The sequence below is a fragment of the Mytilus galloprovincialis genome, chromosome 1 (genome assembly GCF_965363235.1).
Source record: "Mytilus galloprovincialis chromosome 1, xbMytGall1.hap1.1, whole genome shotgun sequence".
Lineage (NCBI taxonomy): Eukaryota > Metazoa > Mollusca > Bivalvia > Mytilida > Mytilidae > Mytilus > Mytilus galloprovincialis.
In genome coordinates this window covers 20,582,481-20,609,433 of record NC_134838.1, presented here as the reverse complement: position 1 = coordinate 20,609,433, position 26,953 = coordinate 20,582,481, and the positions used below count along the sequence as shown (strand labels likewise).

Here is a 26,953-nt window from a genome sequence, read left to right as displayed (position 1 = left end):
GGACTAAATTTAGTATATACGTCAGACGCGCGTTTCGTCTACAAAAGACTCATCAGTGACGCTCGAATCCAAAAAAGTTAAAAAGGCAAAATAATATACGAAGTTGAAGAGCATTGAGAACCAAAATTCCTAAAAGTTTTGCCAAATACAGCTAAGATGATCTATGCCTGAGGTAGAAAAGCCTTAGTATTATCCTGGTTAACGTATGATAAGTATGCTTTTTATGATAATTGAATAAGTAATTGTTGGTGGCATGGATTTTTTGTTAAATTTCGGTCTTTTAAAAAGTGATTTGCATATGAATTACAGGATTAACATCCAACTTATGATGATATGTCTTAACAGGTCCCTTTTACTTCATATCAAGAGCTCTAGAGATAATTTTTACTGGTGTGACAATAAGGCAAATAAAAACTAACATTCCATAACAAGCGTTTAAATGATTTATGACAATAAATAGATTTGGCATAGTTCAAATATGAATAACTATTTGAATGAAGTATCATACATGAATAACTTGTTTGGTTGGACGTTTGGGTTTTACAGTGTTGACAGTTTGTAACATAATATCACTTCGGTAAGACTCCCAGTCCACAGTATTCTGTAAACGTGATTGCATCTCTTCCTCTGATGGATAGGGACATAACTGAAAAAAGACATACTGGGTTTTAAAGATATATTGTATGTATATGCATTTTAATTAACAAAAGCATTACACAAAAATCCAAAAATACAGTTATTAGTTGTACGACACTGATTGCATCGACTTTTTTTGTTTGTATGTTGTATTGTTGTTCATTATCGTTTTGTATTGTCCCTTTCGGAAACTAGTATTTCTTGTTGCATTGCATTTAAGCGGGAGGTTGGCTAGCCATTAAAACATGTTTGACCCTACATTTTTCTTAATATGTCCAGTACCAAGTTTTGAATATAGTAGTTGTTATCACATAGTTTGTTTCAATGAATGTTGGTGTTTGTTTTTTGTTACAGTTCAGTGATTTTGTTGTTCCGTTGTGTTCCTTGTAAAGTTGATGTGTTTCCATCAGTATTTTCATTGACCAAGATTTGTTTCAGATTTATTGCTATTGAACAGCGATATACTACTGTTGCCTTCATTTAAAGCGCAAGTGTTTTTTTTTAATTAGCTACAGTTTTAACTTACTAGGATACTGAATAATGCAACTACAAGCAACACGTTTGATCGACATGCATTATTTTGTGACCATCTGTGAATATGTAGTGCTAAATTTACAGACTTTCAATGATGAATGTATCCTTTATAATTGTTTAAATTTCATGATTGTTTTAGATGCCTGATATTTCACCATTCAATAAGACCCGATAATTTTTTTTTACATGTTAGGCTACGTGACTTTCTTTTCATTGAGACAAAACGTGTTAATCAAATCATCTAAAACAAACTATTGATATAGCGTTTATCTATAGTTGTTTTTTTTTTTGTTTCATTTTGGTCTTTTGTTGAGAGTTGTCTCATTGGCAATAATACCACATCTTCCTTTTTTTACATTGATATTTCACCTCATTCCGAAGTCTGTTTTTCAGATGATCTGTTGTATGTTGCATATAAAAATGTTTATCTATCAAGATACAGTCAGCACCATTGCTTACAACACAGAAGTTTGGCTGAGGTTCTAATATCAAATCTGCTAATCCCTGTAACCAGAGTAGAATATTGTGTTCTTATACGATGCGAAAAAAATATTTCTTTCTTATAGTTTGTACATGATAGAATGAAATTCAAAACAGTGTGGCTGTGGCCATTGATTGACACATTAAATTCATTCATTGACTGGGACAATTTAGGTGAACGTTTGTATGTAAAGACCACTGCTCACTATGTACTTTTTAAAGACACTTAAACTATGGGGTCACCAAAGGTTCTCAACTCCTTAAAGTAATTCGAAAAATTAATCAGAAATAACACGATGTTTTGATTTATATCAATTATATAAATCAAAACATAAAGGTTATTCCTGATTGATTTTTCGAATTATTTTATAATTAAAGGCGTTAAGAAACCTTTATTGACCCACAGTTTAAATGTCTATCGTAGGTACGTCGTGAACAGTGGTCGTTACAGATAAACGTTCACGTAAATTGTCCCAGTCAATGGATGGATTTAATGTGTCAATCAATGGCCACAGCCACACTGTTTTGAATTTCATTCTATCATATTGTCGTCCTTATTATGCAAGAGTTATTTGACACAGTTCATAAAGCAAACAACAAATGATTAATTACATTTTATTTTTGCTTGTGTATACTTTGTAGAATTTTCCTCGAGTGTAGTGCACTTCGTAATAAGCCAAATACTCATTTCTGCCGATGTTATTGGTTTATCTCACATTCCCTTTGTTTTGAAAAAAAATGAGTAAGCTTTTTCATCAATTTTATTAAAATCTATCCTATCATGTTATTATCGAATGACTAACATAATTGTAGGCAAAGTCAACTTTATTTATTTAATGAAAGCATGAACTCACTGTACTTATTCCCTTGTAGGCAGATTATGCATTACCTTGGATGAAAGCCAGATTAGACCACACACAATTTTAAGCTGAGTTCGGAAGTCTCTATCTAAAGTTTTGCATGTACTCCCATATACGTTGTTGTTTGTCTTTTTGTTATGGTTTTGACTGACCAAGTCGGTCTAACCTCTGTATCATCTTTATTTTCCTAGCTCATTTCAATTGTTATTTTAATATTTAAAAGATCAAAATTATTCATACTTACAAATACTTGACCTTTAGTTAGAGTTTGTATATTAACAAATTCTGGCTTTAAATCAGCTTCTGTGATATGGTCTGGATCCTGAAAAATAATCAGTTTCTAAATATAAAGTCTTCTATCATAAGAATCATTGCTTTATCATGATAATTGTGGTACTCTCTTATAAATATTTTTCCTCGTTTTTTTCTTTTCCTTTTGGCTCATTTTAAAGACACGCTAATATTGTATTTGTATTAAGAAGGCTTTTGTACATATGTTTCAGGCGAATTCGATCAAGAATATCTCTAATGGAAATAATGCCAGTCAAGGAGTTTTATGGATAGATATAGGAGTGAAAATAATGGCTACTTTAAAAGTATGAAGGTGCATTGACAGGGAGCATCTACTCTCAATCGATATAGGAAGATGTGGTATGAGTGCCAATGAGACAACTCTCCATCCAAATAACAATTTATAAAAGTAAACCATTATATGTCAATGTACGGTCTTCAACACGGAGCCTTGGCTCCCACCGAACAACAAGCTATAAAGGGCCCCAAAATTGAGTAAAACCATTCAAACGGGAAAATCAACGGTATAATCTATATAAAAAAAGAGAAAAGCATGTAACATTGTTAGATACTTTTAAATTGTATATTATATCATCAGTTAAATATCATATAACTGTTACATTTTCATAGATGTCTAGTATTTTACCTTTCGTTTGATACCAGTATCTATATCATCTCTAAATGTTAATTTTTCTTCCTGGAATCCAATCATTTCTCTTTCTAACTCAATAATGCTCTCCTTTCTTCTTGTATCTAGAATGGTATTCATAATTTTTATTAAATAGATTTATGGTTTTAATGATGTTTGCAGCTTTCAAACAGCAAACACAATGAGTAGAATTTGAAATTGGTGAATAGGAATATTTAAAGATTACAAGTAAATCAATTGTTTAAAAAGGGCAATAAATTGTGTTTCTAACCAATACACAAAAACAATGTCTTCAGTTGTAAAACTGATGTTGAACGGAAAAATGTATTTGAATGATAATTAAACTTAAAAATCAGGGGAATATACGTTTAACATGAGTTGAAAAAATATCTTTGGCTTAAATAGGAGTTAAGAGATAACTGTATTGTATTTGAAGCTTTGCGGACGTCCATCGGTAGTTTTACTGTCGCAAATTTAGTTTACCTGGCGACGCGGAGCGGAGACAGGTAAACGGGTATTTGCGACAGTAAAACTACCGATGGACGTCCGCAAAGCTTCAAATACAATACAGTTATCTCTATTCTAATGCAAAACAAGTTCATAATTAAATTTCAATCATTATTTCAGTGTAAAATCTTCATTAAAGAAAATTCCGCGAAAAGATGTTATCTTCTTTGGTCCCTACACTAGGTGACGTCATAGGTATGCTTCCGGCGTCAAACATAAACATCGGGCGTTTTCTGGCTTCTGTGCCGCTTCAAAATGTAATAAAATTTGATAAAAAGAAGATTTTTAGGCGCAACAAGTGAGTTTTTTTTTTTTATTATTGTAGAAATAACATGTCAACACATTCCGAATTCAAAATGTCGGCTTCCTTAGTTACAGACAAGGAGATAGAGAATTTAACGCTTGCTGTCATCCAATCAGAACAATTGTTACAAAATAATTGCATTAGAATAAACTTTACCTGTACTCAATAATAATTTTCCGGTACCAACTTCTTTTTTATTTTGTCGAGTATTATATGCATAGTCTACAGAGCCTTCTGTGTCTTCGGACAGTGTTGGTAAATATAATGTTTGTATATTCTGAAAAGAGCTGCGACTATGCTTTGTTCCTTTGTTTTCTGATGCAATATCCGGTAAACTAAAACTAGAGCGGTTGCTGGGCACTTCCGGTACGGACTCCATATATTTGCCATTAGTCATGTCTATATATTCAATCGCATTTATTGGATGTTTAAAAATTTTATATTTTCCCGGAAACTCTTCTAAATATTCATCATCAGTCTGAGCATTTCTTGTTGGTATATTTAACTCCGTTAAAGCTTGTCGTCTATTCATATCTTTTTGATCGGCCATGTCTCTTTTCTGTTTTTCAGACACAAATTCTGTTTTCACTAAAATAAATAATGGCTATTGATGGCAGTTTAACCTTCAAATTGTAGAAATCAAACTTGTTTTTGACTCCAAATTAAGTGTTTATAATAGAAATGTAATTAAATAAATGGTTGTTGTGGTTTATTGTAATTTAAAATATATTTAAATTTGAAAGGACCGAAACGTTCTCTTTAAAAAAAAGAAATGGACACTATCTAAAAGCAATTGTGTTCTTTGTAGGAGAACCTGGTTTAAGATGAATGAATATTGAGTCTTATGTAGACGAAAGTCGCATCTGATGTTCCTATTTATAAACCTGACATCTTGAATGAGTTTTTGCTAAATAAATACACTTTGTATACTAATGATGTGATCCTCAATATCAACACAGGGGAAACCGTATTGATTAATTAGCAGATTTTCATTTTTTTAAAAACACCTGGCGAGTTCTGAGTTCTCTATTATTACTAATGACTACACGATGTGTAATGACGACTCTAATGCCCCTAATAGGCTCAATTATTAAGCAAAATTTGTATTTTAAAACAGAACGCGAAATCGATTTGTTGCAATAAAATAGTTTTTAAGGTGGTACCTAACACTACAGGGAGATAACTCTGTAAAATCAGCTAAACGTTTTAATTACGTTGTGTTGTTAAGGGAATATTAAGCTTCTCAATGATCAAAATAAGTGTTTGACAAACTGCTATATAACCAGTGTAATTTTTCTGATAAAACGGTTGGTTCAAATTTTTTGAATTTTTTATATTTTGGAAAAGGGTCAAAGTAAATACTTTGTCAAAATTTTAAGAAAATTAAACGAGCCAAATTAATTTAAGTTAAAGTGTTGGGTACCACCTTAAGTGAGTACAACACTTTATCTACAGGTATAACAAAACAAAGTCCGAACACCTGCTGATTTCCAAAATGATAAACATAAGTGAACGGTACATGTAATAAACGAATATTTGTATCATTTTAGAAAAATATATTTTGCCAACAAGTTTTCACTGAGCTCGTAAACATGTACACGTACTATATGACATTGGAACGGCTAAGTGCTGTTTAAAATAAAACCACACGGAAATGTGAAATGAAATGGAGTCAACTTTCTTAAGCAATTATTTGGATAGACTGTTTTTTCTTTTGTTTAATTTCTTATAAAAATTACTTCGATAATTGTTGAACTTTGTTATTTGCAGATGTCAAAAAAGTAAAATGACCAACAAAAAAAATGAACTCCGACGAAAATTCTAAACGGAAAGTCCCTTAGAAAAAGGAAAAACCCAAAGCTTAAACACATCAAACAAATGGAGAACACCGGTCATATTCCTGACTTGGTACAGACATTTTCTTATGTAGAAAGAAATATTTGATGATGAATCTACCGAAAACATTGTTTTAGTACAAAGTTTTATTGGGTATGGAAAACCATGCGATATTGCTCATTTTGCATTATAAATACCAAAAAAGCAAATTTGTATTGTACAAGAAGGTGTGTGTATGTTCTAACGGCATGATATCTTAAAGGCTTTAATATTTAAAATGTTTGACCTTTCACCTGTATCTAAATAACTGATCTGTTTGTAAGTAAAGCTTAAGGCTAAAGTTGATGCCGTTATCTATAAATTTTCTGGTATTTAGAATGTCAGTCAAGAAACAAAATTGTACCTTTATTTTTCCATTCAAATGGAGAAACTTTTTTCAGTTTCTTCAGTACACTTATACTGCCCTGAAATGAAGGGTTAGAATATTTGTTATTAAATATTAAGACACTTAATGCATTCTTCAAATTAATCATCAGCATATTATATAGTAAAGGGACAGACCAGGAAGCTTTCAATGATTCGCAATAATCCAGGAAAGTATTTTCATTAAAACTAGAGTAAATTGTAATTAATGCATCATTCAAAGATTATTTTTTTATGAAAAACATATGCTTATATGGACTTACACCACCTAACAACAGTTGTTCATTGGTTGTCGTTTGTTGCTGTGGTTTGTAAGTGTTTCTCGTTTTTTTATACAGATTAAACCGTTGGGTTTTTTTTTGTTTTTTTAATGATTTTGCACTAGTTGTTTTGGGGCCATTTACAACTTGCTCTTCGGTTTGAAAGGCCGAGGGACATAAGATACCAAAGGGACAGTCAAACTCATAGATCGAAAATAAGCTGACAACGACTTGGCTAAAAAAGAACAAGACAAAGAGACAAATAATAGAAGACTAATTTAACCATATAATAAAATATCAATTTGTAATATATGGTTTTATTTTGTAACCTGGATTTGTTATCTCTCATCGATTAATGACTTTTGAACTGCGGTATACCACTGTTGCCTTCTTCACATTTGACCTGTACTACCACATGGATACTATGAATATGTTATCCTTTTTAAAGTTAAGCTATCTTGAGTTTTATTGAGTAAGTTTCCCAGTTTCCAGTATTATCAACAACGTACATAGTGGAGGTTTGGTGATCGAGTGGCTGAAGAAGTTTATCTAGAGTGTTTACTAGCCTCTTTACTTTGAAACTGAGAGTTTGAAATCTGATCGTGGTGAGTTGTATTCGACTTAAATTTTTATTGGCAAGACTTCCCAACTTTTATACTGAATGTATATGATTTCTCCGGGTACACAAACCTCGGCCACTAATAAAAAATGTACGTCGTGGTAAAGTGAAGGACACTGAGAGTCGCGTAAAATATTAAATAAGATACAAACAAATGAACAAATATGTAAACAGTGAACACCAAAAACATTTGTATTCAAGCAGACACCTACTTTCAACAATTCATTTATAGCAATGTGTTTACTTACAGATTTGACAACAATAATCCAATCAAAATAATGCGTTTCCTTTGCTATAATATCACCTCTCCTGTAAAAATAAAAAAAATTATTTACAAATGTGTTTTTTTACGTTTTGATTGTCTCAACAAGGCCTTGTATAAACTCAGATGCAAAACTTAGTTTTTGAAACAATTCAAATATAAAGAGAAGAGTTTCTACTTTCAATATCTTGATGAACTGCCCCAGTCGATCAGTGATCATTGGGGAAACGCATCATGGGACATTGCAACTCAGCATTGCAACGTGTAAATATTCGATTTGTGACGTCGAATGATCTATGGGAAAGGCACCAGTCGGAAAAAGTAAAATAACAAAAATATCGAACTCCCAGAAAAATTCGAAACGGAAAGTTACTAAGCAAATGACATAATCAAAAGCTCAAACACATCAAACGAATGGATAACCACAGTCATATTCCTGACTTGGTACAGACTTTTTTTAGTATGTACAACATGTAGAAAATTGTGGATTTAACCTGGTTTTAACGCTAGCTTAACCTCTCACTTGTATGACAGTCCATTATATAGATAACGATGTAAGAACAAAGCAAACAGATATAATAGGTTAAAAACAAAAGACGGGCTACAGCAGTAAAGCTTGTGTTGTAATATTAATCACTATATAAATAAAGACAACAGTAGTATACCGCTGTTCAAAACTCGTAAATTTATGGACAAAAAACGAAATCGGGGTAACAAACTAAAACTGAGGGAAACGCATTAAATATAAGAGGAGAACAACGACACAAAATTGTAACACACACAGCAACGAACTAAGCATTAGACAAAATCCGATGAGAATAACCAATATAACATCAAAACCAAATACATGAATTTGGGAAAGAAAAGTACCGTGACACGTCTTATCGTAATGTGAATTCACACTCAAATATAGGAGAAAACAAACGACAAAACGGAAACACAACGTAAAAATGTTACACACACAGAAACGAACTATGATATAACAATGGACATTTTCCTGACTTGGTATAGGACATTTTTAAAGAAAAAAATGGTGGGTTGAAACTGGTTTTATGGCATACCAAACCTCGCACTTTAATGACATTGTTAAAATATAACATTAAAATGACAACATAATAATACAGGACTACAATACAAATAAATAGAAGAACGTATTAGTCCCAGTAGTCAACACTTCGGTGTTGACATGAATATCAATAATGTGGTCATTTTTATAAATTTCCTGTTTACGAAAAACTAAGGATTTTCTTATGCCAGGAATAGATAACCTTAGCCGTATTTGGCACAACTTTTTTGAATTTTGGATTCCCAATGCTCTTCAACTTTGTACTTGTTTGGCTTTATAATATTTTGATATGAGCGTCACTGATGAGTCTTGTGTAGACGAAACAACGCACGTCTGGTGTACTATATTATAATCCTGGTACCTTTGATAACTATTTACACCTCTGGGTCGATGCCACTGCTGGTGGACGTTTCGTCCCCAAGAGTATCACCAGCCCAGTAGTCAACACTTCGGTGTTGACCTGAATATCAATAATGTGGTCATTTTTATAAATTTCCCGTTTACAATACTTTGAATTTTTCGAAAAAATAAGGATTTTCTTATTTCAGGAATAGATAACCTTAGCCGTATTTGGCACAACTTTTTGGAATTTTGGATTCCCGATGCTCTTCAACTTTGTACTTGTTTGGCTTTATAATATTTTGATATGAGCGTCACTGATGAGTCTTATGTAGACGAAACGCGCGTCTGGCATACTAAATTGTAATCCTGGTACCTTTGATAACTATAATTAGGCAAAGAAACACATGAATAATAGATAACAAAAGGCATCAGGTTTAAAATTCATCAAACAACCAAATGTATCAACAAAGATAAACAACAAGAATGTGTCCTCAGTACACGAATGCCCCACTCGCACTATCATTTTCCATGTTCAGTGGACCGTGAAATTGGGGTAAAAACTCTAATTTGGCATTAAAATTAGAAATATCATATCATAGGGAACATGTGTACTAAGTTTGAAGTGGATTGGACTTCAACTTCATCAAAAACTACCTTGACCAAAAACTTTAACCTGGAGCGGGAGGACAGACGGACGAACGAACGGACGGACGGACGGACGAACGGACGAACGGACGAACGGACGCACAGACCAGAAAACATAATGCCCCTCTACTATCGTAGGTGGGGCATAAAACGGAATATAGACAAAGCATATTAGCAAAATCGAACGACAAGAATACAATTTTACCATATCACAATGAAAATCATGAATAGACGACTTTTGAATTCGCGCAAACCGGTGTAACTCGTTCACAAAGAACAACTCGAGATTGGTGTGTCAGTTTTAGAGCAAAACCGGTTCACAAAACTGTGACAATTATCATTATGGTCCATTGAATCTATAGTGAATTAAAGGAGTATGGTCAGTAAGACCCCTCTTTGGCCCCAAAATATAGCAGTTTTAGAAAATTGTGAAACTGTAATCTTTAAGCTATATTTTTGAAAGTAAAATGCTTCTGCTACATAAATATGAGCTGTTTTTGACAGTACAATGCACACATATCGCTTTGTAGCATCATTAAGTCATGCTAAATTACTGAAATCTTCAAAATTTTAGCATTTTGGTTAATTTTTAGACGGTTTCCGTCTAAAATGAAAGTGGCCGCATTCGTGTTCATTCATAATATTGAATATAATATGAACACTTCGTTGTACAAAATATCTATGTCCTATTTTCTTAGTCTTTAGTTTCTATGTTGTGTCATGTGTAATTTTATTTGTCTCGGGTTTTTTCTTTTTTGTAGCAATTGCAGTTTCAGTTTATTATCGATCTATGAATTTGAATGTCTATCAGGTATCTTTCGTCCCTCTTTTTCAAATATATGTTTACTTACTTATAATAGTGAAACATGGTTTTATCTTTTATTTCTTTAATGAGATCTATAGGCCATCCACGTAAAAATGACAAACTTCTGCAACAAGAAAGAATTCTTTATGATTGGAATATCACATTATTCCTAATCAGACAGACATATATTATTTTTAAATTATAAATGCTATTTTAAATAACTGGTACAACAAGAGAGTCAAATGCCTAATATTCGTTTCATTAGAGTAATGCTTCAGATCAAAAGACGAACGAGGATGCTTCTTATTTTAAAGTATGTTTTAAGTTATCACCGTACATTAAAAAAACAATCAAAATGTATCCTTTTATAACTTCTTTTTTAAACTGTATTTTGTTGTCAAACAGATTCATATTGTTATTGGTGAGATTGAAATAACTACTTAACATTATATATAGTAAAATTGAGAATGGAAATGGGGAATGTGTCAAAGAGACAACAACCCGATTATATAGGTCTACTAAGTAAACACCAGCTAGGAACTGGTACCCTATCATTAATTCCAGAGGGTTTCAAGTGTCAGCAGTACCAGACAAATTATGAATGTATATTCTCATAGATATCAGAAAACCTCTTTCAACGGCCTGTACTAATAGATAAAAATCATAAATAAGAAAAAACATAAAACGTTCGAATGTTTTTTCCTGAAAAATAGCATTCATTTAACCCAAGTACCACGTGCCAATAAAGTGAAAGTGAAAGTGTATTCTATTGTCCAGTGGTCTAGCATACTTTAGAAACTGGTCTTGATCAGGATCATTTATACTTTTAACTCCACCAAGCATGAATATATTTTGGTAATCCTTCTTTGAAATGCTTAGTAATTCTGTTGGTTCTCGGCATATAATGGTAGCTTTTCGTCTTGTTCCTTGTATGATTCCCAGTTCCTAGAAAGAAAAAAAAACATTATTCATTTTTTGTAATTTTAGGAGGACAGTCTGGTTCAAAATTTAACTTCATAATCTCTTCAGAAGAAATAACAAACGGCAATATAATTAGGTTATCCAACACACTAAAACAATTACGAAAACATAGCATTCAGAAATTTAATACGTCTAATAAAATTATTAGACGTATTAAATTTCTGAATGCTATCAAACTACGTATCTTTTGGTTTTTTCTTCACTCATTTGATTTGATCGTCACTAGTGAGTCTTTTTTGACGAAATATTGGTCTTATATGTATAAAAGTTGAATCCTGGTATCTATGATGAGTTTATTTATGTAATGTCAGTTCATCTGACTTCAACCGAATAGTGAACGTGTGTTGGTTATTGTGGAATCCAGTACTTCTACATATACCAAAGAAGTTTTTATGGACAAATTCATCACAGGATGTGAATATATGTATTACATGCGTGTATATTACTTCACACTTACACAGTTTCCCTCTGACAAATGCAGGACGAGACGTGGATATGCATTACTTAATATTACACCAAAGGAGTCCCTAGAAAATGCAGCTAGGCACGTACATATGTATAACTACATATTTAAACCAAATGAAGGACGGGACGTGTATATGTATTACTTCATACATACACCAAAAGAGTCTCTCTTGGACAAATGCAGGACGGGGCGTGCGAATGTATTACTTCAAACATACACCAAAAGAGTGTTCCGTAGGCAAATGAAGGACGGTTCGTACACATGTATTTCTTCAAACGTACACACCAAAAGGAGTTTCGCCTAGACAATTAAATAGTGGCGTGCATATGTATTACTTTATACTTACACCAAAAGAGTCTCCCTTGGACAAATGCAGGACTGGACGTGCATATGTATTACTTTCGTCCATCTTCATAACTACAACTGTAATAAAGTAAGATTTTGATTTTGAATATGTACAATTAAACAAACAAGTTTTTATAATATAGATATAATTAGGTTTTTGTTCCCATGTAAACGAATAATATCCTTTTTTACTGGTGTGAATAGTCTGTTTTATCGTTTAGACAATTTCGGGACATAGATGTGGAAATCAAGATATTTGTTCGAACTTTGTCATCTCTTTGTGAATTCATTCCCTTCTCGTTTTAAAGCTCGTCCGTTTTTGTCTAGTGAATCATTTATGTCAATTTCTGATGGATTGTCGTCCAACTAACACCAAATCTACCCCCACATCTCATTTTACTTGTATGGAAATGCAAAAACTAAAAGATTGCAAGAAACAAATTTTAACCACCGATTCGTGTTTCGCTGTCACGCAATTTGAAGGTAATCGTTCAAGTAATATGGGTGCTCGTTATATAAAGTATTTAAAATTGTATTATATACAAACATATCTATATATTACAACGCTTAAGTACTTACCATCCCCTGATAATATGAAGTAAAATGCAGATGGAGGATGACCCTGTCGTACGATGATTCTCTTGGCTTCATATCTAAAACAAATCATATACATGGTTTTTTTTAAAGTTTTTTTTATTGATTACGATAGAATTACTGATGAATGATGTGTTGTACAAAATTTGCGATGTTTGGAGTAAAAGAGCCATATTAAACTGTAGTGCGCACTACTCGTATTTCACATTTTATTCTTTTCCAAGGACTTTAAAATGATATGACTAATTAAAGACTAATTAGTATTTAAAAGAACACACTATGTTATCAATGCTGTATAAACCGATTCAAGACTGACATAAACTATTCTTTTCTGACGAAGTTCAATTAAGGTAAAATAATTATATATTACAAAGTAAATTGTCAACGAACTTTCAACACGATTGATTCTTCGTTCTTGACTAGATGTATATATTAAATGTACCATTTAGATCTGAACAATAACTTATAATAAATAAAGCAAAAAGCAGCCACCTACTACATAATAACTAAGTGATAGGCCTTGTCAATCCTCCTTAATTAAATTTATGTGATTTGCTTCGTTTTGATGTAGAAATACAGAAAACAACACAAATATCAAGGCCGTACAGGAAAATATTTTATACAGCTATATCTATTTTTAAATCACGTTTATGTGGATTTTGGAGGAGGAGAATGACCGTTTCAATATCATTTCACTGATAAATGAAGTTATGATAGGTAGGTAAAAAAAGGAACGAGAAAAGAAGTCCCATATTTTAAACCCTTCAATTAAAAAAAAAAATCGAATGAGATCATAAAAAAACAACATTCTATTCAATTCTATATAATACTATCCTGCTGATGTCACAAGACGGTATCTGTCATATCTGTTATAATTTGAATAAATATGTCTATATCTATGACGTAATAGATCATTTAACAAAACTTAATTGCGAGAGCAATGTCAAGGGCTATCCTTAGCTCTAAGTAGTAAAAGTCTGAAGTCCTTTCATTAATGTTAATGTATTGTGTAAGATTAAAAAGTCTGGTTATTTATTAAATGTACAAACATATTTAATTTTCAGATAAATGACCAGAAATTTTTGTTGTAAAATTCTTTATTGGTGCAATTGAATGTACGCAAACAACATTAGACTGTAAAAGATACTAACACTATAGGCCGTTAGTTGTCTCGTTTGAATTTTGTTACATTTGTTATTTCTGGGGCTTTTATAGCTTACTGTTAATTAGGTCTCTTGTGGACAGTTGTTTCATTGACAATCATACCACATCTTCTTTTTTATATTTACTTTAATCAGCGTATTTATGATCGAAATCTTACAAAAAAATAATGTTTTGAGATAGATTGTTGCTCATATGTTAATTTTACCTTCAAAAATTCTAAACATGAATACCAATTTCTGACCGTATAAGGTCTATCTAGTGTACGTCAATTTTCTTTCGAAGTCAACCATTTTTTTAGCTCACCTGGCCCGAAGGGCCAAGTGAGCTTTTCCCATCACTTTGCGTCCGTCGTCCGTCGTCGTCCTGCGTCCGTCGTCGTCCTGCGTCCGTCGTCGTTAACTTTTACAAAAATCTTCTCCTCTGAAACTACTGGGCCAAATTTAACCAAACTTGGCCACAATCATCATTGGGGTATCTAGTTTAAAAAATGTGTCCGGTGACCCGGCCAACCAACCAAGATGGCCGCCATGGCTAAAAATAGAACATAGGGGTAAAATGCAGTTTTTGGCTTATAACTCAAAAACCAAAGCATTTAGAGCAAATCTGACGGGATAATATTGTTCATCAGGTTAAGATCTATCTGCCCTGAAATTTTCAGATGAATCGTACATTCCGTTGTTGGGTTGCTGCCCCTGAAATGGTAATTTTAAGGAAATTTTGCTGTTTTTGGTTATTATCTTGAATATTATTATAGATAGAGATAAACTGTAAACAGCAATAATGTTCAGCAAAGTAAGATCTACAAATAAGTCAACATGACCAAAATGGTCAGTTGACCACTTTAGGAGTTATTGCCCTTTATAGTCAAGTTTTAACCATTTTTCGTAAATCTTAGTAATCTTTTAGAAAAATCTTCTCCTCTGAAACTACTGGGCCAAATTTAACCAAACTTGGCCATAATCATCATTGGGGTATCTAGTTTAAAAAATGTGTCCGGTGCCCCGCCAAACCAACCAAGATGGCCGCCATGGCTAAAAATAGAACATAGGGATAAAATGCAGTTTTTGGCTTATAACTCAAAAACCAAAGCATTTAGAGCAAATCTGACACGAGTAAAATTGTTCATCAGGTCAAGATCTTTTTGCCCTGAAATTTTCAGATTAATCGGACATTCTGTTGTTGGGTTGCTGCCCCTGAAATGGTAATTTTAAGGAAATTTTGCTGTTTTTGGTTATTATCTTGAATATTATTATAGATAGAGATAAACTGTAAACAGCAATAATGTTCAGCAAAGTAAGATCTACAAATAAGTCAACATGACCAAAATGGTCAGTTGACCACTTTAGGAGTTATTGCCCTTTATAGTCAATTTTTAACCATTTTTCGTAAATCTTAGTAATCTTTTAGAAAAATTTTCTCCTCTGAAACTACTGGGCCAAATTTAACCAAACTTGGCCATAATTATCATTGGGGTATCTAGTTAAAAAAATTTGTCCGGTAACTCGGCCAACAAACCAAGATGGCCGCCATGGCTAAAAATAGAACATGGGGGTAAAATGCAGTTTTTGGCTTATAACTCAAAAACCAAAGCATTAAGAGCAAATCTGACAGGATGTAAAATTGTTGATCAGGTCACGATCTATCTGCCCTGGAATTTTCAGATGAATTGGATAATCGGTTGTTAGGTTGCTGCCCCTGAATTGGTAATTTTGAGGAAATTTTGCTGTTTTTTTGTTATTATCTTGAATATTATTATAGATAGAGATAAACTGTAAACAGCAATAATGTACAGCAAAGTAAGAACTAAAAATAAGTCAGTATGACCAAAATAGTCAATTGACCCCCTAAGGAGTTATTGCCCTTCATAGTCAATTTTTAACAATTTTCTTAAAATTTGAAGATTTTCAATAACAATTACCACAGAAAGTACTGTTATAGATAGAGATAATTGTAAGCAGCAAGAATGTTTAGTAAAGTAAGATCTACAAACACATCACCATCACCAAAACACAATTTTGTCATGAATCCATCTGTGTCCATTGTTTAATATTCACATAGACCAAGGTGAGCGACACAGGCTCTTTAGAGCCTCTAGTTAAGTTAATATGTACCTTTCATATACTCCAACCTCTGCTATCTTCCTCTGCATCCTAGCGGGATAATCTGATATAGATCTAATGTTCCTAAAAGCTATCTGTGCCTAGTAAATAATCATAACATTATTAAGTAAGACCCAGAAGAATATTTTACATTTCATTCCATAACTAGAAGTTTATACGTCTTTTCATCATACTCAACGGTAGCAAAACTATCAAAAGTCACAATCAGATTGCTGATCAGAGTGGAAGTTACTATTGTCAGTTTTGACACAGTAAGATGGGACGTGTTCCAATATAGTTAGTAGTCGAAATCCTTCCATGTTACTCTATCAAACACAGTGAAACTGATTGCGCTCCTACATGTAGAAGTGGGCTCAATTTTCAATGTGCCTCAACAAAACACAGTAAGATTGAACGAGTCCCTTCATGCAGTACTAGTAGTCGGTCTCAGTTCAATGTTGCTCATTAAAACACAGTAAGATTGAACGAGTCCCTTCATGCAGTACTAGTAGTCGGTCTCATTTCAATGTGCCTCAACAAAACACAGTAAGATTGAACGAGTCCCTTCATGCAGTACTAGTAGTCGGTCTCAGTTCAATGTGCCTCAACAAAACACAGTAAGATTGAACGAGTCCCTTCATGCAGTACTAGTAGTCGGTCTCATTTCAATGTGCCTCAACAAAACACAGTAAGATTGAACGAGTCCCTTCATGCAGTGCTAGTAGTCGGTCTCAGTTCAATGTGCCTCAACAAAACACAGTAAGATTGAACGAGTCCCTTCATGCAGTACTAGTAGTCGGTCTCATTTCAATGTGCCTCAACAAAACACAGTAAGATTGAACGAGTCCCTTCATGCAGTGCTAGTAGTCGGTCTCAGTTCAATGTGCCTCAACAAAACACAGTAAGATTGAACGAGTCCCTTCATGTGGTACTAGTAGTCGGTCTCAGTTCAATGTTGCTCATTGAAACAGAGTAACATTGAATAAGTCCCTATCGGTAGTGGTCGTAGATTTCATTTTGCTAATTAAAACATGTAGCAAGATGAACAGAGTATATTGGCCGTAGATAAGAACAATCTAGTTGTGTTCGTATACATATAAGATGCCGAGTGTTTCTTCTTTACTATTTAACGATCATGTTGCTTTCACTGAAACTAGTGGCAAACTCATATTTCTTTACAGCTTCATAACAATTATGATTGCATCAAAATCATTTATAGGGAATGAAAACAAGTCATGTTAATATATAAACATGTTTTCTATCAGCTCACTTCAACTGGAAAAGTAATGTCCATGGCAAATAATTCCTTCAACTTTTGTTTTCTTTTGTATATTAGAATGAAATTCAAAACAGTGTGGCTGTGGCCATTGATTGACACATTAAATTCATTCATTGACTGGGACAATTTAGGTGAACGTTTGTATGTAAAGACCACTGCTCACTATGTACTTTTTAAAGACACTTAAACTATGGGGTCACCAAAGGTTCTCAACACCTTAATAAAGTAATTCGAAAAATTAATCAGAAATAACACGATGTTTTGATTTATATCAATTATGTAAATCAAAACATAAAGGTTATTCCTGATTGATTTTTCGAATTATTTTATAATTAAAGGCGTTAAGAAACCTTTGGTGACCCCACAGTTTAAATGTTTATCGTAGGTACGTCGTGAACAGTGGTCTATTATTTGTTTGCTTATTATTCTTTATAATTTTTCTCAAATGGAGCAATACTATGTGATATTTATAAACTTACAGAGTAAATATCATGAGTAGTTCTGTCTTGGCTTTCTTTACTTAGTATCCGCTTTGTTTCTTCTGTTAAACGCATCTACAATATATAAACATGATGGTGCTGAATACCAGGTAACACCACACAAATAAAATTTAAAGATTGGAAGACTCAAAACTTTATCTGTCATCAATATTAAGCTTATGAATCTTAAGATTTGATTCCTAATACTTACAGATTTATTAGCTTTAAACTTTGAGGGATCAAACATGAGGTCTATTGGATTATCATAATCTCTGAAATGTAGACCTTTAATGAAGGGTGATACTTCGTCGTCATTTTCTCTATTCCTGTAATGCAAAAAAAAAAAAAACATTCGACGGTGGAATAAATTACATTCTCGATATCGATGGCCTGAACAACCACAATGCATGTAAATTTGTCCATATAAGTTCGTCGGTGTCTTCGAGGTTATAAGGAAAAGAGTAAACACTGGATATAAGAATTACATTATTTCTATCGTTGCGTCGAAAATATACAGACACATGATGTTTCGATTTTACACAGAAAAATATTTAAAAGTTTGTATTACCATAATGGTATAGAAAGTCAAAAAAAGAAATGTTAATCGCACTTAAATTGTGTTTTAACATCCCACGTATGAGTGCTGTTTGTCTTTAAGTGAATGTCTGCATTTTTAGGAGAAGGAATTAGGTGTTAGTGATTTGTATGGTATTTTTTTTTCTATTGTCCCATTTGGTGTAAAATTCTTATATACTTTTAATGTATTTATTGAGAAATATCATTTGGTGTTGTTTTGTCACGGAAAATACAATGAAAATGAGATAGAGATTGGGTCAATTGAGAGTTAAGAGAACTTTGGTTCTTCAATGCGTTCCAACTTGAGTGTATTGTGAATGGCTTGTCCTGTATTTAAAATATTTAGTTTGCTACGAATACTTTATAAATCATTCGGAATTTCATTAAAAAATAATAATAAATGACAAGAAATATATTTAGGTTTTATGCAGCAATTGATGCATACTGGCTTTGATTGATATCTGCCAAAATTGTTTTTGTTTATTGTTTTAGAATAATTAAGGTCTTAGATTTACCCTGGAATATTTTCATTTTGTCATCCCTGGGATTTTTGTAACTTTCTATACTAGTATTGATTTACTCATTGTTGAAGGCCTTACGGATATCTGTAGTAATTAGTACCATTGTCTTTTGATCTTTTTTGAGGATTATTTTTACATCCGTGTCCTTCTTCTCATATTTATCATTAAAACATCCAATGATATACCCAGTTTCAATGTGCCTTCATATATCTTGTTCAACAAAAAATAAACGAGAGAGACTCAACTGACCTGAGGCTATGCATATTCATCAGACGTATACAGTACACTGTCATTTTACCAGCAAGTCGAAATAAATGGAGACAAGCCTGAAAAAGATAAAGAAAGACTTAACTTTTTATAGATAACTCGTTAACTGAATCATGATGAATGTTCTATCCTGGTAAAATGTATATACAATTTTTGGTTCCAGTTGTCATAATAATAAAATAAAATGATCGGTTTTATACGTTGGACCTATAACCTTGAATAATAAAGGTTGAAACTTTTTTCATTCTTTTGTCGAAATACAAGTGCTGTCTGTCTGATAAAAAATAACCTTTTTACAATAGAATAAAATACGTTTGTACACCTTGGAATTAAAAACCCAAAAGTTTGAAAGTGAATTTTTCATGCCAGAAATGCATTTGATCCAAAAGTCCAATCTTTAACCTAAAGAAAGATTAGAAATTCACAAGTCCGCTCTGCCTTATAGAAATGGAGAAAGCCGACTACTGAGAGTCGTTGAAACTGCACATGTACAGAGATTAAAAAAAATGAATTACTGTTCGGAGAAGTTACCAGGAATCATAAACACTTCAACAAATGTTACAAGTATACTAACTGGACATAAGACTTTGATAGAACATATATTAGAAATGAATTTAAGAAATAAGGAGTCCCCTTTCTTTTACATAGCTAGTCAAAATCACTAGTACTTTCTCTGGTCTAATCAATTTTAATTCCCCATATCCTGATACATTTCAACTGATATTATTGTTGACAGTACCGTTTTCTAAATGTATAATGTTTGTCAATGAACATCATAGATACATGTATCATCTGAAATGCCTGTAAACGTTGTCGTAGAGAATCCTATCAAATAGTCCCGGTACTTTGACGAAATTAAAGTTTATTATTGCATATTGAGTGTCAATGTATATCACAGAGGATCAATACTTAAGACTCGAATTTATCTGATAAAATCTTTTTTACTTATTTGCTTGCATAATGTTCATGTTATGATTGTAATAGATATTTCATTCATTCTAATATTTACATTTGAAATCCAAACGTACTACATTGTGTAAAGTGTCACTTGAACCAAGGAACGAATTGTAGAAACATTGCATTATATCTTTATTAAAATTTTAATATATTATATAAGTCGTTATCTTTTTAATAATTTGTATTTAAAAATGACAACTGCTGTGATTTTTCATTTTAAATTACATATAATTTGAGAAACATCAAACCATAAAAAAGTTTTAAAAAATTGAAACTGTTTAAATAACGTTTCTTGAAAACACTTGAATACTTTTTCGTTCCAGATCTGTTGAAATTATACCACTCAAAGATTTACAAGGTTGCATACGTGCATTTTAATTTGATTGTGTTCTTAAATTTCCAATGGAAATGTTCTTAATGCGATCACAAATGTCAAAATAAATATTAAGGACACCGATCAAAGAAAATAAATGTTTATATCAAGGACAAATAGCACTTGGAACCTGGGATTAGATACTCAAAGTTGTCCTCGATACAATAATATTTGATAGTTGAAAAGAGGGATAATATTTTTATTATTTTTTGAAATTTAAAATTCCGCTCGGAGAATTTAGTTATAACACTTTGAATAGATGTTTTCTTAAAGTTTCAAGGGGGACATTTTTTCTTATTGTCTAGGGATTTTGGAGTACATGTATGTTTAACCATTGCAAATTTAAGAATAAATCAAATCAAATGAACCTAGGCATCCTTGTACATACTTATTTGGTTTGTTTATAAGATGTTAACTTTAAAAACTGTGAAACATCATTCTAATTGATAAAAAAAACAAGTCAATATTATTTGTTTACGAACAAAATATGAAACAAATACAAATTTCATGAAAAATGTGATGTCATTTATAGAATAAGATATCAAATCAACTAAAATTCAAGATTTATTCATCTGCAAAAGTATTGTGCTAGGGTGTGTTGCCTCATATTATCGGTTTGCTTGGAAAATTTATCATTGTTTTAAAGAAAATCGTCCTTTTTTCGGTAAATTGTATACAGCTGTAAAGAATTATACACTTCGTTTCTACATACTCTGGATTTGCCCCCTAAAACGCAGCAAACAATTTAGTAAAATAAATAAAATATCGTTGAGTTTCCTATATGTTAATCAATATTTTTGTAAACTATTCAAAAACAGGAAGCTTTCAACTTTGTTTTAAATAATTGGTATTTGCAAAAGGGTATATTTAAAGACAGTTTATTTGTATTTACAAAGGCGATGGATTTTTCTAAAGTTGGGCTATGAATAGCAAATACTATTTACGAAAGGCTGGCTTAATGTTAAATATTCTAAAAAGAAGTACTTGTTTGTAGAAGAATTAACAAGAAAGTCGAAAATAGATTGTGGACGGTTTTTCAAATGTTTATTAAAATCCAAAAGACAACTTGACAAGATTTCATGGCTACAATTAATAAGAAAGTCGAAAATATGCTGTGGGCTGGACGGTTTTACATGTTTATAAATATTCAACAGACAATTTGACAAATTTTCATGGCTAAGAAATAACAAGCCGTAATTTCCTAAACAGGGCTTGATCGCTAGAATGAGATTTGTTTATCTCTCTAAAGGAAAGTAGGACCTTTGAACACGGTTGTATCTAATATGAAAGCATAAAACAGCTATCAATCCGATCTAAATGATTGTAAGAGAACAAAATTCTCCTTAAACGGGTTTTGAATAGTTCATTTCCAGATTCTTATAGTTAATTTTCTTTCTGTTTAACCAGTAATGCCCATTTCTGTGTAAGCATTACAAAATGTGTCAAAATTTACAACGTGTAGCTCGAAAACAAGCTCGTTAACCTTATATACTAGTATATATAGTATACATTGTATTATTATTTTGAAAATATTAAAAGTAATTTGGGGAAATGAATGAAAAAATGCTATCATTGTGTCAGTTAAAAAAACTATATTGAATATAAACTGAGATTAATTGGCTATGTATTACACCTACGCATAAATATCTTTTCTTGCAATATTGTATAGTTATAACCAGTCTTATTTTAAGTAGAACCAAATAAAATACCATTCTCTTAACTAAATTTAGCAAAATACAAAGGTTAATTACATTTTTTTTTCTTTCAAGTTTGTATTGTACAATATTTTGTCTGAATTGTGTAATTGAAATATGGCACTTCAATTATATAAAAACAGATAACTCTATAAAATGTAAAATAAATCAAATTTGCTTGTTAAATATTAATGAAATTTTAATATAATGTAAAAATAATAGAATTCTTCTTCTTGAATGTTTCCGATTGCTGTCGATTCTCTGATTTGTTATTTTTTGTGCTATAGAACTCTACATGAACGACACTCATAAAGAGATGACATCAAATTTGTCAACAATATCTACGGAAATGAAACTAAACACTTATTATAATGTCTATAGTTTTTAGTATTTGTTATACCGGTGTAGTTGAATTCAAAATGGTTTTCATGAAACATTATGGCCATGAGTGAAGGCTTATGGTTCTCTTTTTATTGCTCAAAATAATAACAAAATTTGCTAGTAATTTGTTTTCTTTGCTTTTTGCTTTATAATGTAAAGATAGTTAGAGCAGAATAGTTTTCAAAATGTGTTGTCGTGGTTTCATGAACGCAACGAGCGTATGTCCTATGTCCCTATGTATTATTGTCATTTGTTAACACCGAATTATTATCAACACACGGAAACCACTCTTTTTAAATATATAAGGTTAAAAACCCATATATAGATTTTCTGAAAAAAAGTAAGATTGTTATCATCTTCATTTGGTGGCTAGTTGTCTAAATGGCAATCATATCACATCTCCTTAATTTATATTGTCAATTTGATATGTCAAGCTCTTAAAACAGACTAAGTCTAGAACTGTTTTGAATAAAGATAAATACCTATTATCAACACCAAATTCCAAAAAAATACAAAAAAATCCTAGAATTTTGATATCACACAATCATGTTCCACTTGTTTAGCCATGATACCAGAACTAATGTTAGTACGTTTGTATATACTATTCAAGTTTTATCATCAAAGTGGACAAACGTATGGAACATAAAAATTAAGTTCTACAAATTCCCTCTCAAGTTTAATCAGATAAGATCCAAAATATATAGTCTTGCTACAATTATCAATTGCATTACAGCATATAAGCATATTGAACAATATCGAGGTGTGGGTTAAATGTTAACGTTTTTGAATTGAAAGAAAATTGTAGAGTTTGATTCACCAATTTAACATTAGAGGAGGCCTTGAGAGAGATTATTGAATTATACTGTTTCACTCAAACATATTCATAATTGAGGTACAAACGACTTCAAGGAAAGTATTTATTGCAATGGACACTTCATCACGTCAAGAATTTAAAAGGGTCCCTGCATGGTAAATAATTATTATTTAAATAAATATTGACAGATTGCTGCTTGTTCAAAGTATGCTTGACAATTCTCTGTCAAATTTAAAGGGACTATGTTGATTTGAAAATACCCACAACATATTATTAACACCAATTTACTCCTCTGGACAACTAAATTGTATCGAAATGACAATTTATGTAGTTAATACACATAAGTACGAAACTTACACACAAACTTATGATATGCCAACATCAATTATTTGTTTTCTATTTTGGTTTTTGTAAATCATTATTTGGACTATTTGTATGCACGTTATAATACACATCAAACTTCATACGTGTAAGACAGTTATTGATTTTGATTAATTTATTGTTGGTGTTTAACGCCACTTTCAGCAATAACGGCTATATACGGTGGCCACCAGCTTTTATTTCTGGAGGAAGCCGGATTGCTTTGAGAGAATTACCGACCTTCGCCATGAAAACTGGAACTCTTACTTAATCGAGATTGAAATCGAACGCACCTGCTAAGTGCAGGCTTCGAACTAATATCTTAACTCCACAAAATTCTCCTAGAAGGCTGCTGTCAACCACTATGATTCATTGTAATCAAACTGTTTAAGTAAGATGTTCTTTGAATGGTATTTTATCACATGAAGAGTATATAAATATCAAATTTATAGACCATTTAAGAAAAAAAAAGTTATTTGAAAAGGAACAAATATTCATCCTCCTATATCTATTGATATTATTAAAGATCTTTTCTAAAATTATATAAACTATGTTTCCTAATTTTAATCATTTTCACTCTGCTTGTATTTATAATATTTATTAGCCTTTAATCCAACTGACCTGAGCAGCATCCTGTTTTTGCTTTGCAAGCCTCTGTTTTCTATTTTCCATCAAATCCCTAGACATTATACGTCTTAAAACACCAACAAAGTGTACTTTTCCTTGAAGAAAATCCCACTTATTCTTAGTCTCACTAAATTTATCTATTCCGCCTCCTCCGTTTAATTTATCATTCAGTAAATCCCAGTGGCCCCTTTTTCTTTGAGCCTGGAAATCTTTTTTGACTAATTCTGCGTCACTTCTTGTGGTTCTAAGATTCTTACGTTTTCCTCTAGACTGGGAAGTATCTACAGTGCTGTCACTCTCTGAGTATCTAGATCGACGACCTATAGGTGTTGACCCATCAGGGAAACTCCCACTTCTGTAACTTCTATCATCACTAACACTTCTAACAGATTGTCGACTTCTGTTGTTCTGATTATTGTATTGCTCGGGCCAATCCCGGTCAAACGATACCCGTTTGTAAACACAATTTCCTTTCTTTACTTCTAAATTTGACATTTTATTTGCTCTTTGGCTTCTCTTTTAACAAACAGTAAGTTTTCTTATTCAAATATAGACCTTCATATATTTGCTTTCATACTTATCATAATTCAAAATGACAGTTTCAAGATCGACTTACTTTTAATTAACATTTCTCCCTCTTCTTTGAATTAAAAATATTGTAAGTCCTTAAAAACCATTATATTTTAAAATGTCCACTAATGTAACACCTTCAGTGGAGTTAGTACTATACTACCTATATGTGTATATATACATATATCTCTCTACTTTTAACGAAATTAAAAGACAGTACAATATCAAATGATATAAAATGGCACGTTTGTATCACTGTTGAGATTTAGTTATGTCAATATTTCGGAATGATAGTAGCGCAAGGATCGATCATTAGATAAATCCGAATGTGTACCGTTTGATCAAATTACATATTAACAGGTGAAATCTTAGACAATTTTCTCATGTAAATTCTACCAAGGTCGAAACCTTAATTATATATTAAAACTTATTACTTTTAATTTAGTCCACATATCTTGATCTGACATTGTAATTGACTAATCCAAACAATTATAAATTTTTGTGCAAATCTTTATATTTAGGATTTAAATGCTTTATTTCAAAATATAATTTCCAATGAAAACCTTTAACAAGCATATCATTTGTAACAATATTTTAATATTATATTCTGACAAATTGGGTCGAATGATAAAGAAAATGATTGCTATATAGTTTTACATAATGTTCAGTTTATTTAACATTTTTTTCCGACTTTAAAATATTTCATTTATAAAGTACATAACCAACGGAGTGTTATCGTATAGAAGGCTAGAAACCAGGTTTGTTAGGAATAATTAATGTGTGTGTTGTATTTTAGATAGTCTACGATACTTGAAAATACAAACACTAGTAATGTTTGGGGCCCTTTATAGCTTGCTGTTCGTTGTGAGGAACACATACACTAAAACAACCGATATAATAAACAGGAAAACAAGCACTAAATTCACCGGTATAATAGACAACAGGAACACATGGACTAAAACAACCGATATAATAAATAGGACCACATGCACTTATACAACCGGTATGATAGACAACAGGAATTCATGCAATAAAACAACCGGTATAATAGACAACAGGAACACATGCACTTAAACAACCGGTTTAAATGACAAACGGAACACATACACTAAAACAACCGATAAAATAGACAACAGAAGCATATGCATTAAAACAACCATTTTAATAAACATCAGGAACGCATGCACTAAAGCAACCGATATAGGAACACACACAAACACCACTGGTTTAAAAGACAACAGGAACACCCCATGCAATAATCAACCGGTATAAGAGACAACAGGAACGCATGCACCAAAACAACCGGTAAAATAGACAACAGGAGCACATGCACTAAAACAACCGGTAAAATAGACAACAGGAACACTTCCGCTATAACAATAATTAGCTTGCATCCGTTTTATTTGAACTCTACTTAATTGTCTCATTGACAATCATACCACATCTCCGTATTTTTATAAAGAACAACCTAACAAATTTCGGAAACATATTAATATATTTAACTATTATAGATAAGTTACAGAAAACCGCAATTATAAACCTTCATAGGAATTTGAAATCTTATCAGAAAAAAATATTTCAAATTAAAATTACAATTTGTCTGAGACATACAAAAATTGTAATTCGCTTACAAAAAGTCAATCTGACTTGATACTAGACGATCCGTTATAGATACGCCTAATTAGGATTAGATTTCATACTAATTTAAGTTGAATTAAACCAAAGGAAGGTCATTAGAATATACAAATTTCTTTAAAACACAAATTGTCATTTAAAAAATAATTGCTGTCACCACCACTACGCTACTTGCTTTTACATTAACAAAACATTTTAACCATTTTTATCTAAACTTAAATACCGTTGTAGCCTTTATTTTTAACCTCAAAC

At 31.9% G+C, this 26,953-nt stretch overlaps 1 protein-coding gene across 1 annotated transcript; it reads right to left on the bottom strand.

The window, feature by feature from the left end:
* Window positions 1-430: 430 nt before the first annotated feature.
* On the bottom strand, window positions 431-25,468 carry LOC143068655 (uncharacterized). Its single transcript, XM_076242883.1, has 16 exons — window positions 24,491-25,468; window positions 19,273-19,349; window positions 18,138-18,252; window positions 17,927-18,001; window positions 16,181-16,269; window positions 12,891-12,964; window positions 12,313-12,389; window positions 11,310-11,464; window positions 10,566-10,643; window positions 7,648-7,708; window positions 6,501-6,561; window positions 4,418-4,849; window positions 3,448-3,554; window positions 2,755-2,832; window positions 1,540-1,674; window positions 431-646 (listed from the first exon to the last, which is right to left on the bottom strand). Exons 1-16 carry the CDS (start codon window positions 24,989-24,991, stop codon window positions 503-505), a joined length of 2,259 nt encoding a protein of 752 aa, XP_076098998.1. The 5' UTR covers window positions 24,992-25,468; the 3' UTR covers window positions 431-502.
* Window positions 25,469-26,953: the final 1,485 nt, after the last annotated feature.

Excerpts from the sequence above, each read along its gene's own strand:
- LOC143068655 (XM_076242883.1), bottom strand. The coding sequence starts at position 24,991 with ATGTCAAATTTAGAAGTAAAGAAAGGAAATTGTGTTTACAAACGGGTA. Across the intron at positions 6,562-7,647 it reads GGATTATTGTTGTCAAATCT|GGCAGTATAAGTGTACTGAA; the intron begins GTAAGTAAACAC and ends CCTTCATTTCAG. Across the intron at positions 3,555-4,417 it reads AAAATTATTATTGAGTACAG|ATACAAGAAGAAAGGAGAGC; the intron begins GTAAAGTTTATT and ends ATACCATTCTAG.